We start from the raw sequence: 13,571 nt of genomic DNA, 5'->3' as shown, positions 1-13,571 counted from the left end.
ACACCCCCCCACCACCCCCCCCGGTGCCCACCCCTCGGGGGACCCCCCGCTGCCCCCCCCCCGCAACAAACTCCAGGACATCGGCCGGTCGCTGAAGCAGCAGCTCCCTGGAAGTGGGGGGGGGGGGGCAGAGGGGCGGGGGGGGGGCAGGGGGTGTTGGGGATAAAGGGGCTGGTTTTGTGCAGTTTCCTGTGATGGAAAATGGGTAAATTTTTTTAATTAAGGTGGTTTTGTGCAGTTCCTGGGGGGGGGGGGGGGGGGGGAGTCCCACCTGAGGAAGCCCCACAGCAGCAGCTGGGGCTTGGGGGGTGGTGGGGGGACATGACACTGTCACCCGTGGGTCACCCCACACCGGACCCCCCCAGTGCCCCCCCCTCCGTCCAGCACTGTGGGACGTCGCTCAGAGCCACCACGGGGGGAGTCACCGCCACCCTCCCCCCGTGTGATTGTGTCCCGGGGGGGGTCGTGCTCCCCCCGTGGGTTCGTGTCGCGGCACCCCCCCCCACCCCACGGCACCAGTGGGGGGGGACGGACGGACACGTAACGGTTGCGGCGACGCCATCTTGGCTGCGCCCGGAGCGGCCTGTCGCCATGGCAACGGGGGGGGCTGTCGTGTGACACCCGGGGGGGGGGGGGGTGACACCCGGGGGTGTGTGTGACACGGGGGGGGGTGACACGGGGGGGTTGTGTGTGTGTGTGTGTGACACAGGGGGGCTGTGACACCGGGGGTGCGGGGCTGTGTCCCGGGGGGGAGGGGGGGCTGTGATGGAGGGGGGGGGGGTCGGGATTGGAGGGGGGGGTGTCGGGATGTGCCCGTGTCCCCCCGGGAGGGGGGGGGACGCTCCGTGGCCGTGGGTCCGTTTCCGTGGTCCCGCCGCGCCGCCGCCGCTCAGCACCGGGGACAGCGCCCGGCGGGAGGCGGGGGGGGGGTGGACGCGGGGACTTCCCGCCCCCCCCCCCCCAGCTCCCGTGAGCGCGGACACGGACACGCGTGCGCGCCCCCGCACCCCCGGGGCCAGGCGGGGCCCGTAGCCGGTCCCGGTGCCCGGTTCACAATCCCGGTCCCCGATTGCCGGTGCGCGGTGCCGATCCCCGGTTGCCAATCCCGGTTGCCGGTCCCCGGTTGCCGTAGCCCGGTCCCGGTAGCGGGTCGGCGGTCCCGGTGCCGCTCTGACATCAGCGCCGGGCGGGGCGGGGCGGGGCGGCCCCGACCGGGGAAGAAAAGCGGCGAGTAGGATCGGGCCCGCCGGGAGCCGGTGCCGGTGGCGGGGCGCAGCGGGCGCGGGGCTCCGCCGCCGCCGGGGCTCTCGGGGAGCGCGGCCGTTGCGGCCGCCATGGGCCGGGCCGGGCGCTGAGACCCCACCCCCCCCGCCCCCCGGTACCGGGGCCGGGGCAAACCCCCCCCCCCCCCTCCCCTCGGGGGACACCGGGGCGGCGAACGGGCGGTACCGGCGGGCCGGGCGCTGACGGCGGCCGCCGGGATTCGGGATCCGCCGTACGGGAGGCCCCATCGGGAAACCGCCGGGACCCACCGGGAGCGCCGGGAGCGCCGCCCCCCGGGCAGAGCTGCCCCCGCCCCGCCGCGCCCCGTCCCCGGAGCCGAGCCGAGCCCCGGGGCCGCCTCGTCCTTTGTGTGCGCCGCGGCCGGGCCGGCACCGGGCACCGGGCACCGGGCGGCCGCCGGCGGCAGCCGAACGCGGGCGGCGGGAGCGGCCCCGGCCAACGGCCCCGGCGATAGCGGGAGCCGCAGCCAGCGGCGGGAGCGGCCCCGGGGCCCGGCCCCCCCCCGGCGGCCCCATGAAGGAGCCCGACGCCATCAAACTCTTCGTGGGGCAGATCCCGCGGCACCTGGAGGAGAAGGACCTGAAGCCCATCTTCGAGCAGTTCGGGAAGATCTACGAGCTCACCGTCATCAAGGACAAGTACACCGGCATGCACAAAGGTACGGCACCGGGCACCGGCACCGGCCCCGGGAACCGGCACTGGCGATCGGTACCGGGCACCGGCCCCGGGCGGCGGCACTGGGGATCGGTACCGGCCACGGGAGATCGGTACCGGCCACTGGGGATCGGTACCGGGGACCGGGCATCAGGCAAAACCACAGCCCCGGGGAAACGGGGACCGAGAGCCTGGCACGGCCCCCCGGCCCCGGGACTCAGGCGCAGCCCCGGGAACCGGGAGCTGGGTACAGCCGCAGGCCCCGGGGAGGACCGCCCCCCCCCCACCACCACCCAATCCCCCCCCCCACGCCGGCCACCGGGAACGGCCCCCAGTCCCGGGCACGGGAACCGGGAACAGCCCCATCATCTCCCCCCCCGCGCCCCCGGTGCAGCCGGTGCCGGTGGTGCGGTTGTGCCGGTGGAGGCCGTGGTGGGGGGTGTCGGGGGGGGTGTTGTTGGGGGGGGGGGGTGTTGCGTGGGTGCCCGGCGCTGGGTGTCGTGTGGGTGGGTGTTTGCGGCGCTGGGTGATGGTGGGGGGGGGGGGCTGGGGCTGTGACGGCAGAGGGGGGAGCAGGGGGTGCTGGGGGGGGGCGGGGGGGGCGGTGCGGTGGGGGGGGGGGGAGCTGGCCCGGTGGGGGGGGGTGCGGTGGTGACAGGGCTGTGCTGCCCATGGGGAGGGGGGGGGGGGTCTGTCCAAGGCAGGGACCCCCGGTCCCCCGGCAGCGGGGGGGCCCTGGAGCCCCCAGTTCCCCCCACCCCGTCTCTGGCTGAGCCCTGGGACAGGCCGGGACGGGGGGGGGCCGGGGTGGGCGCAGGCCCGAGGCGGGGGTGATGGGCACCCTGAGGTGGAACTGGCGGGGAGGGGGGGCAGCGGGGGGGGTCTATAGGGCTGCTGGTCCGTGATGCCCCAGACCCCCCGGTCTGAGGGGGGGGGTCACTGTGTCCCCCCCCTCCCCAGCTGAGGCTGCCCCAGGCCTGGGGACCTCGGGGACCCATCCCTGTCCCCTGCCTGGGCCTGGGGGGGGGTCCCCGGGGTGGCACCGCCTCGAAACATGGGGTCTGGGTGCTATGGGGGGGGGGGTGTCTGGGTGCTATAGGGGGCCATGGACTGTGAGACCTATGTGGGGGGGTCCTCGATGCGATAGGGGGGGGGTCTTGATGCTATAGGGGACCATGGGTCCTATGGGGGGGGGGGGGTCTGGGTGCTGGGGGGGGGGGAGCCCATGGGCTGTGGGTGCTATGGCGGGGGGGGGGGGGGGGGGTGTCTGGATGTATATGGGGCCAAGGGCTGTGGGTGCTATAGGGGCTCTGGGTGCCAGAGGACATGGGGTCCAGGTGCCATATGGGGCCGGGGGTTCTGGGTGCCGTAGGGGGCCTGGGTGCCCTATGGGACCGTGGGGGGGGGGGGGGGGGTCCTGCTCCCCCCGCCCCCCCCCCCCAAAATACATCCCATCTCTCCCCAGGATGCGCCTTCCTGACCTACTGCGCCCGCGAGTCGGCCCTGAAGGCGCAGAGCGCCCTGCACGAGCAGAAAACCCTCCCGGGGGTGAGTGGGGACCCCCCCCGACACTCCCACACACCCCCCCACCCCCCCCCCCCCCGGCCATAACCCCCCCCCCCCCCCAACACCCCCTAACACCACCTCCATCCCCCGCCCCGGCAGGACCCAGGAGGGTTCTGGGCCCTCACCTTTGTTGGGGGGGGGCACACACAACCCACCCCACACCCCCCCCCTCAATGAACATCTGCCGGGGGGGGGGGGGGTGTTATAAATAGCGGGTGGGTGCCACGTCGCCTGGCAACGCTAACGAAGGCCTGGCGCTAACGAAGGCCTGGCGCTAATGAAGCGTTGCCAGGCGGGCACCGGGCAGCTGAGCTAACAAAGCCGGGGGGGGGGGGTAAACCCAGGCCTTCGGGTGCCCCCCACCCCCCCCCATTGCAGCCGGGGGGGTGGGGGGGGGGTGGGTATCACGGCACCCAGCCCCCCCCCCCCCCCCCCCAAATCCCCCCATCGTAGGTGCTGGGGGATGCGGGTGGCGGGGGGGGGGGTGGTTGGGGGTCTCGGGGGGAGGGGGGGGATTTGGGGGGGGGTTGGGGGGGGTCGGTCCCCCCCCCCGCCCCCCCCCCGGGGCTGCGCGTGTCCCGCCGGCCTCTGGGGAGATTTGGCTTCGCCGGGATAATCCGGGGATTTGGGGGCCGTAAATCCCCGGGGGGGGATTTGCCGGGGCGGGGGGGGGGGGAGTTTGGGGGGGGGGGGGGTGTGTGGAATCGGAGGGGGGGGGGGTGGGGTGGGGGGGATTAGGGGCGGCACCGCCCTGACAGCTGCCCCCGGCCCCCCCCGCACCGGGATGGGCTGCACCCCCCACCCCACCCCCCCCCCACCCCGCACCCCCCGGCCTTGGAGGCTGATCCCGGCCCCGTGGGGGATTAGGGGGGGATTAGTGCCCCCCCCCGGGGGGGGGGCGGGGAGGGGGGGGGACACACACATTTCCAGCACCATCTGGGGCGGGGGGTTGGAGCCACCTTCGCTTTCGGCGGGGGAAAGGGGCCGCCTGGGGTCAGCTGGGGCTGAGACCGCCCCCCCCCCGCAGCCCCCCCCCCGCCCCCCCGCCATGGGGCACGGAGACACACACACACCCCCCCCCCCTCCTCCGCCCCCCCAGCATCCCCCCCGACCCCTCCCCCATCTCGTCCCCATCGCGGTGGCGGGGGGGGGGAGCGGTGGGGTGACGGCAGATCTGGGGGTCCCCCCCTTCCCCTTCCCCGGCCCCCCCCCCCCCCAATCTCCATTCCCCCCCCCCCATCCCCGTCATTGTTTATAGCGAGCGCTGATGATGTCAGCGGCGTTGCCTGGCAACGGGGATGGGTAAATTGGGGATGAGTAGGCGGTTGCCATGGAGCATATTCTGCCGTTGCCATGGTTACCGGGCATCTGCGCCCTCCCCCCCCGGCCCTCTCCCCCCCCCCCCCCGGTCTCTGGGGGTTACGGGGCTGGAGGGGGGGCTCATCTCCCCCTAATTAACGGGGGCGGGGGGGGGCTCATTAGCGCGTCTTTGGGGCCCCTCAGGCCCCCCCCCCAGCGGCGGCGGCCGTGGTACCCGTTGCCGGGTAACGGGATGCAGGGCCGGGGTTGCCATGGCGACGGGAGCATCTTTGGGGTGCGGGGAGGTTGGGGGGGGGGGGGAGGAAGGGGGAAGGTTTGGGGGGTGGATCCCTGCACCTACGGGGTGGGGGGGGGGCCCGGCCGGACGCCTGGGTCCCCGCGGTGGGGGGGGGGTTGGGGGGAATGGGGTGCCGGATGCCTGGGTCCCCCTGGTGTGTGTTTTGGGGGGGGGGGGGCTGTGTCCCCATCCCCTCCCTCTGTCCCCCCCCCCCAGATGAACCGGCCCATCCAGGTGAAGCCGGCGGACAGTGAGAGCCGAGGAGGTACCGGCACCCCAAGACCCCCCCCCCCCCCGCCCCCCACCATGGCCCTGTCCCCAACCCCTGTGTCCCCAACCCACCCCCGTGCCCCCCCCCCCGCTCCAGACCCACCCCACGTCCCCCCTCCATCCCCCAGGTCCATCCCCAGCCCCTCCCCAGGGCTGGTGTCAGCTGGGTTTGGTGTCCCCAACGCAGGGGTCTGTCCCCAGGGTGGGGTGTCCCCCTCTCTGGGGGTGTCCCCACCTCTGTACCCGCCCCCTCACCATGTCCCCATCCCCGCAGGGTCCCAGCCCGGGGCGGGGGGGGGGTGTCCCCATCTCCGGAGGGTCCCAGCCCATCGAGGTGTCCCCATAGCCCCATCCCGGGGGTCTCATCCCATCACGGTGTCCCCGGCGGGGGGGGTGTGTCCCATCACGGAGTGTGTGTGTTTGTGGGGGGGTCCCCACCCCGCTGTCCCCGTGCCACCCCGCTGTCCCCGCAGAGGACCGCAAGCTCTTCGTGGGGATGCTGAGCAAGCAGCAGGCGGACGAGGACGTGCGGAAGATGTTCGAGCCCTTCGGCACCATCGACGAGTGCACGGTGCTGCGCGGCCCCGACGGCACCAGCAAAGGTGGGGGGGCTGGGGGGGGGTGGGGTGGGGGGGGTGGCACCCCCCCCAGGTCTGCGGTGGGGTGGGTCTCAGAGGTCCCTGAGGGTTCCGTGGGGTGGGGAGGAGCTGGGATCTGTGGGGCAGGGGTGCGAACTGGGGGAGGGGGGACGCGGTGGGGCATGGGGTAGGGATGGGGTTAAGAGGGGCCATGGAGGCGGGGGGGGGGGGGGGGAGTGGAGAAGGTTCAAGGGGGGGCACAGGGCGGGGAGGTGTTGGGGGGGGGGTCTGAGGGGTTCCAGAGAACATGGAGGGGGCTCAGGGCACCCCACACCGTGGCCCTTGTCCCCATCCCCAGGTGTCCAGCTCAGGGGTCCTGGGTGCCATGGAAGGGGAGAGGGTGACAGTCCCCAAGGCGGGGGGGGGGCAGTTCCCTTGTGGGAGGTGGGTGGCCCCCCCCCCCCCCCCCCATCCTGGTCCTGACCCGTTGTCCCCAGGCTGCGCCTTCGTCAAGTTCCAGAGCCACGCGGAGGCCCAGGCTGCCATCGCCGCCCTCCACGGGAGCCGCACCCTGCCGGTGAGACAGCCACCATTGTCCCCACCATCGTCCCCGTCACCATCCCCCACCATCCCTGTCACCACCATCATTGTTACCAACATCTCCATCATCCCTGTTACCACCATCACCCCAACCATCATCCCCACCATCACCCCAACCACCATCCCCACCATCCCTGTCACCACCATCACCCTCACCATCATCCCCACCATCATCCCCACCATCCCTGTCACCACCATCACCCCAACCATCATCATCACCATCACCCTCACCATCACCCCAACCATCATCCCCACCATCCCTGTCACCACCATCACCCCAACCATCATCATCACCATCACCCTCACTGTCACCCCAACCATCATCCCCACCATCCCTGTCACCACCATCACCCTCACCATCATCCCCACCATCACCCCCACCGTCCCTGTCACCACCGTCATCCCCACCGTCCCTGTCACCACCATCACCCCCACCATCACCCCCACCATCCCTGTCACCATCATCACCCTCACTGTCACCCCAACCATCATCCCCACCATCCTGTCACCACCATCACCCTCACCATCATCCCCATCATTGTCACCGTCACCATCCCCACCCTGTTGCACCCTGGGGGTCCCAGCAGCCCAGCGCGGGTGGCCACCCATCCACACACCCCCCCCCCGCCCCCCCGGGTGACAGCGTGGCACGATGTCCCCTCGCAGGGCGCCTCCTCCAGCCTGGTGGTGAAGTTTGCGGACACGGAGAAGGAGCGGGGCCTGCGGCGGATGCAGCAGGTCGCCAGCCAGCTGGGCATGTTCAGCCCCATCGCCCTCCAGTTCGGGGCCTACAGCGCCTACACGCAGGCGGTAGGGTGGGCTCGGGGCACCGGCGGGGGGGACATGGGTGGGGGTGTTGGACCCCCCCGTGGTCCAGGATGAGCTCGTTGGGGTGATGGGTGGCTGGTGGTGGACTCCGGGAGATGATGAACCTCCCTTGAGCGTGGATGGGATGTTGGACGTTGGGTGATGGATGCTGGGAGATGACGAACCTCCCTTGGGCGTGGATGGGATGTTGGGTGATGGACGCCGGGAGATGACGAACCTCCCTTGAGTGTGGACGGAACGTTGGGTGATGGACACCGGGAGATGACGAACCTCCCTTGAGCGTGGACGGGATGTTGGACATTGGGTGATGGACACTGGGAGATGAGGAACCTCCCTTGGGCGTGGATGGGACGTTGGGTGATGGACGCCGGGAGATGACAAACCTCCCTTGAGCGTGGATGGAATGTTGGGTGATGGACACTGGGAGATGACGAACCTCCCTTGAGCGTGGATGGGACGTTGGGTGATGGCTGCCGGGAGATGACGAACCTCCCTTGAGCGTGGATGGGATGTTGGACGTTGGGTGATGGATGCCGGGAGATGACGAACCTCCCTTGAGCGTGGATGGGATGTTGGACGTTGGGTGATGGACGCTGGGAGATGACAGAGCCCGGGGTCCAGAATGGGGTCTTGGGGTGACAGTGGGAGGATGATGGACCCCAGAACCCAGGGTGGGGGCATCAGGTGGTGGGCACGGGGAGATGCTGGACCCCGTGCTCCAGGGTAGGGTCACCGGGTGATGGATGCTGGGGTCCAGGGTGGGACACTGGGGTGACAGCCATGGTGCCATGGGGGTGTCCCTCATTGTGGGGGTGGGGGTGGGGGCCACACTGCTCCGGGAGGGGACCCTGGTGGCCGGTGCCCGGTGCCAGGTGCTGTCCCCGCAGCTGATGCAGCAGCAGGCGGCCCTGGTGGCCGCCCACTCGGCCTACCTCAGCCCCATGGCCACCATGGCCGTCCAGATGCAGCACATGGGCACAGTCAACCCCAACGGGCTCATCGCCACCCCCCTGCCCCCCTCCTCAGGTAGGGGGCACCTGGCGTGGGGGGACGGGGACACGGGACACGAGGGATGGGGGACACGAGGGATGGGACACCAGGGATGGGACACCAGGGATGGGGACATGGGATACGGGGGACACCAAGGATGTCCTGGGATGTCCAGGAATTTGGGACTTGGTGGGTTGGGACTGGCAGATGGGGCACCCAGGGATGGGGACATGAGAGTGGCACCGGGGGTGAAGCCATTGGGACATCAGGATGGGGACAACAGGAATGGGGATGGGGGGGACACACGGTGCGGTGGGGGGAGGCATGGGAACCCAGGGAGATGAGGGGACATCATCAGGGCTGGGGACACTGGAGGGTGCTGGGAGATGGGGCCACCCAGGGGTGGGGACCTGGGGGTGACACCGGCGGATGGGGACACCCGGGGAGGGGACAGGGCCGTGGGGGTGGCACCACAGCTGGAAACACCTGGATTAGGGCCCCATGGAGGGACGGGGCCACCACCTGGGGTCGGGGGGGTGGGGGGAAAGGGAGGGTGAGGAGGTGCCCCGGGGGCAGGGGGGGGGTGACGCGGGTGTCCCCGCAGGAACCAGCACGCCGCCGGCCATGGCCGCCACGCCGGTGCCCGCCATCGCCGCCCCGCTGAGCGTCAACGGCTACAGCCCGGTGCCAGCGCAGCCCGCGGGACCCCCCGCCCCCGAGGCCGTCTACGCCGGCGGGGTCCCCCCCTTCCCAGGTGCCCACCGACCCCCCTCCCCACCGCGGCCTCGCCGCCCCCCCCCCAGGTCCCGTTCCCCCCCCCCCAGCCCCTAACCGCCCCCTCTGCCCCCAGCCCAGAGCCCCGCCGCCCCCGGGGACCCCCTGCAGCAAGCCTACGCCGGCATGCAGCACTACACAGGTGTGCCAACGGGGGGGCTGGGGGGCGCTGGGGGGCACTGGGAGGCACTGGGAGGGCATTGCATGGCACTGGGGGACACTGGGGGACACTGGGAGGCACTGGGAGGCACTGGGAGGGCATTGCATGGCACTGGGGGACACTGGGAGGCACTGGGAGGGCATTGCATGGCACTGGGGGACACTGGGGGGGGGGCTGGGGGACACTGGGAGGCACTGGGAGGCACTGGGAGGCATTGCATGGCACTGGGGGACACTGGGGGACACTGGGAGGCACTGGGAGGCACTGGGAGGGCATTGCATGGCACTGGGGGACACTGGGAGGCACTGGGAGGGCATTGCATGGCACTGGGGGGCACTGGGGGGGGGCTGGGGGGCACTGCATGGCCCTGGGTGGCACAAGGCGGGGGACTTAGAGGGGCATTGCATGGTACTGGGAGGAACTGGGAGGGCATTGCATGGCACTGGGGGGCACTGGGAGGCACTGGGAGGGCATTGCATGGCACTGGGGGGCACTGGGGGGCACTGCATGGCACTGGGGGGCACTGGGGGGACTTAGGGGGGCATTGCATGGTACTGGGGGGCACTGGGAGGCACTGGGAGGGCATTGCATGGCACTGGGGGGCACTGGGGGGCACTGGGGGGCACTGGGAGGGCATTGCATGGCACTGGGGGGGGGCTGGGGGGCATTGCATGGTACGGGGGGGCACTGGGAGGAACTGGGAGGGCATTGCATGGCACTGGGGGGCACAGGGAAGGGTCTGGGGGATGCCCGTGCCCCCCCCCCCCCAATGCTGGGCTGACCCCGTGTCCGTTCCCCCCCCCCCCCGCAGCCGCCTACCCGGCAGCCTACGGGCTGGTGAGCCCGGCCTTCGCCCCCCCGGGGCCCCTGCTCGCCCCCCCGCCCCCCCCCCAGCAGCAGCAGCGCGAAGGTGAGAGCACCCCGGGGACCCCCCCCCCCCCCCCCCCCAGGGGACACCCCCCACCCCACTCCCCCCCCAGGGTGCGGGGCTCTGGGTGCCGCAGGGGACTTGGGGGGGGGGATGGAGGAGCCCGGGGGGGGGGGGGTGGTGGTGTGTGTTGGGGTGCCACCCCCCCCCCCATAACTGAGGTTTGGGGGTGTCTCGGGGGGGGGGGGGGGGGTCGGGGCAGGGTCTGGGGGTGGCTGGGGGGGGGGGGGGTCGTGTCATCGGGATCCCTGTGAGTGCATGGGGGGGGAGGGGGGGGGCCGGGGGTGTGGGGAGGTGGGGGGGGGGCGGGTGGCCGGTGTCCCCCCCCTCCTCTTCCCCGCCCCCCCCCAGCCCCGTGCCCGCTGTGACGCCGCTCCCTCCGCAGGCCCCGAGGGCTGTAACATCTTCATCTACCACCTGCCCCAGGAGTTCGCCGACACCGAGATCCTGCAGATGTTCCTGCCCTTCGGCAACGTCATCTCCGCCAAGGTCTTCGTGGACCGCGCCACCAACCAGAGCAAGTGCTTCGGTAGGGCCACCACCCCCCCCACCCCCCCACCCCACCCCACCCCAGGGACACCACGGCTGGGGGACGCTGTGTGGCCAGGGACACCACGGGCAGGGCTTGGGGACATCGTGGCCAGAGACAACCCAGGCGGGGTCACCGTGGTCAGGGACATCACGGCCAGGGCTTGGGGACACCGTGGCCAGGGACACGATGGCCAGGGAATGGGGACGTCATGGCCAGAGACAACCCAGGCAGGGACACTGTGGCCAGGGCCTGAGGACACCATGGCCAGGGCTTGGAGACACCATGACCAGGGACACCATGGCCAGGACTTGGGGACACCATGACCAGGGACACCATGGCCAGGGATACCATGTCTAGGGACACCATGGCCAGGGCATGGGGACATTGGAGCCAGGGACACCATGGCCAGGGACACCATGACCAGGGACTCCACGGGCAGGGCTTGGGGACATCATGGCCAGAGACAACCCAGGCAGGGACACCATGGTCAGGGACATCGCGGCCAGGGCTTGGGGACACCATGGCCGGGGACACCCTAGCCAGGGACAGCATGGCCAGGGCATGGGGACACTGGAGCCAGAGACACCATGACCAGGCATGGGCAGGGCTTGGGGACATCATGGCCAGAGACAACCCAGGCGGGGTCACCATGGTCAGGGACATCACAGCCAGGGCTTGGGGACACCGGGGCCAGGGACACGATGGCCAGGGAATGGGGATGTCATGGCCAGAGACAACCCAGGCAGGGACACTGTGGCCAGGGCCTGAGGACACCATGGCCGGGGCTTGGAGACACCATGACCAGGGACACCATGGCCAGGACTTGGGGACACCATGACCAGGGACACCATGTCTAGGGACACCATGGCCAGGGCATGGGGACATTGGAGCCAGGGACACCATGACCAGGGACTCCACGGGCAGGGCTTGGGGACATCATGGCCAGAGACAACCAGGCAGGGACACCGTGGTCAGGGACATTGCGGCCAGGGCTTGGGGACACCGTGGCCGGGGACACCCTAGCCAGGGTCAGCATGGCCAGGGAATGGGGACACTGGAGCCAGAGACACCATGACCAGGGCCACCATGGGCAGGGCTTGGGGACATCATGGCCAGAGACAACCCAGGTGGGGTCACCATGGTCAGGGACATCACAGCCAGGGCTTGGGGACACCGTGGCCAGGGACACGATGGCCAGGGAATGGGGACATCATGGCCAGAGACAACCCAGGCAGGGACACCGTGGCCAAGGCCTGGGGACACCATGGCCGGGGCTTGGAGACACCATGGCCAGGACTTGGGGACACCATGGCCAGGGATACCATGTCTAGGGATACCATGGCCAGGGCATGGGGACACCATGCCAGAGACAACCTAGCCAGGGACACCGTGGCCAGGGCCACCATGGCCAGGGCTTGGGGGACACCGTGGCCAGGGACATGATGGCCAGGGAATGGGGACATCATGGCCAGAGACAACCCCGGCAGGGACACCATGTCCAGGGCATGGGGACACTGGAGCCAGGGACACCATGACCAGGGACACCATGGCCAGAGACAACCTAGCCAGGGACACCGTGGCCAGGGCCTGGGGACACCGTAGCCAGGGCATGGGGACACCATGACCAGGAGAACCATGGGCAGGGCTTGGGGACACCGTGGCCAGGGACATGATGGCCAGGGAATGGGGACATCATGGCCAGAGACAACCCAGGCAGGGCCACCATGGCCAGGGCTTGGGGACTCCATGGTTGGGGACACCATGGTTGGGGACACCATGACCAGGGCATTGGACACCATGGCCAGGGACACCATGACCAGGGACACCATAGCCAGGCTTGGGGACACCACGGCCAGGGACACCATGGCCGGGGACATGACGGTCAAGGCATGGGGACATCATGGCCAGGGCCACCATGACCAGGGCTTGGGGGTCACCATGGCCAGGGCCACCATGGCTAGGGCTTGGAGACACTGTGGCCAGGGCCACCCTGGCCGGGGACACCATGACGAGGGCTTGGGGACACCATGTCCAGGGACACGATGGGCAGGGCACGGGGACATCATGGCCAGGGACACTACATGCAAGGACACCGTCACCAGGGCATGGGGACACCACGCCAGGTGCCACCTTGCCCCGTGGCAGAGCTTCCCCCCCGCCAAAAGACTGGTGGGGCAGGGGAGGGTGGTGGCCACCCCCGTCCCCAGCGTCCCCCCCCGCTGTCCCCGCTGTCCCCACACAGGCTTCGTGAGCTTTGACAACCCGGCTAGCGCCCAGGCGGCCATTCAGGCCATGAACGGCTTCCAGATCGGCATGAAGCGCCTCAAGGTGCAGCTCAAGCGGCCCAAAGACGCCAACCGGCCCTACTGAGCCCGGTGAGCCCCCCCCCGCCACGACCCCCCCCCCCCCACCCCCCCTCCCCACCCCCCCCAGCTCTGCTTAATGCCCCCCGTCTTCCCCCCACCCAGGTCCGGAGGCTCTGAGCAGCACCTTTGGGTGCCCCCCCCCCCCCCCATTGCAGAGCAGCGGTCCCTTGTCCCCCCCCTGCCCCCGCCAACCCCAGCGGTGCCCGCAGGGGGCTCGGTCCTGCCGGGGGGGGGGACCACAGACCCCCCACATGCTCAGGAAGGATGGACCCCCCCCCTCCAGGACCGATCCGGACCCCCCGCAGGGCTGGGTGGGCCTTGGGTGCCAGCACCCCCCCCCAGCACCCGGGTCCAATCTGCCCTGGCGGGGGGGGGGCACCCACCCCCCCCACGACCCCCCCGCTCCCCGCAGGGCCCTGCCCCCCCCCCACCCACCCCCCCCGG

General features: G+C 71.2%; 1 protein-coding gene across 1 annotated transcript; it reads left to right on the top strand.

Moving 5' to 3' along the window:
- The first annotated feature begins 1,405 nt into the window (after positions 1-1,405).
- Positions 1,406-13,289, top strand: CELF3 (CUGBP Elav-like family member 3). The gene is made up of 13 exons (XM_063357535.1): positions 1,406-1,942; positions 3,404-3,486; positions 5,318-5,366; positions 5,845-5,973; positions 6,447-6,526; positions 7,216-7,359; positions 8,265-8,403; positions 8,972-9,121; positions 9,218-9,283; positions 10,113-10,211; positions 10,615-10,758; positions 13,004-13,136; positions 13,230-13,289. The coding sequence occupies exons 1-12, from the start codon at positions 1,798-1,800 to the stop codon at positions 13,129-13,131; spliced, it is 1,356 nt and encodes a 451-aa protein (XP_063213605.1). The 5' UTR covers positions 1,406-1,797; the 3' UTR covers positions 13,132-13,136; positions 13,230-13,289.
- The last annotated feature ends 282 nt before the right edge of the window (positions 13,290-13,571 follow it).

Source organism: Chroicocephalus ridibundus, chromosome 21 (assembly GCF_963924245.1).
Source record: "Chroicocephalus ridibundus chromosome 21, bChrRid1.1, whole genome shotgun sequence".
Classification (NCBI taxonomy): Eukaryota; Metazoa; Chordata; class Aves; order Charadriiformes; family Laridae; genus Chroicocephalus; species Chroicocephalus ridibundus.
Note: the sequence above shows the minus strand (reverse complement) of the source record. Positions and strands in the feature narration are given on the sequence as shown.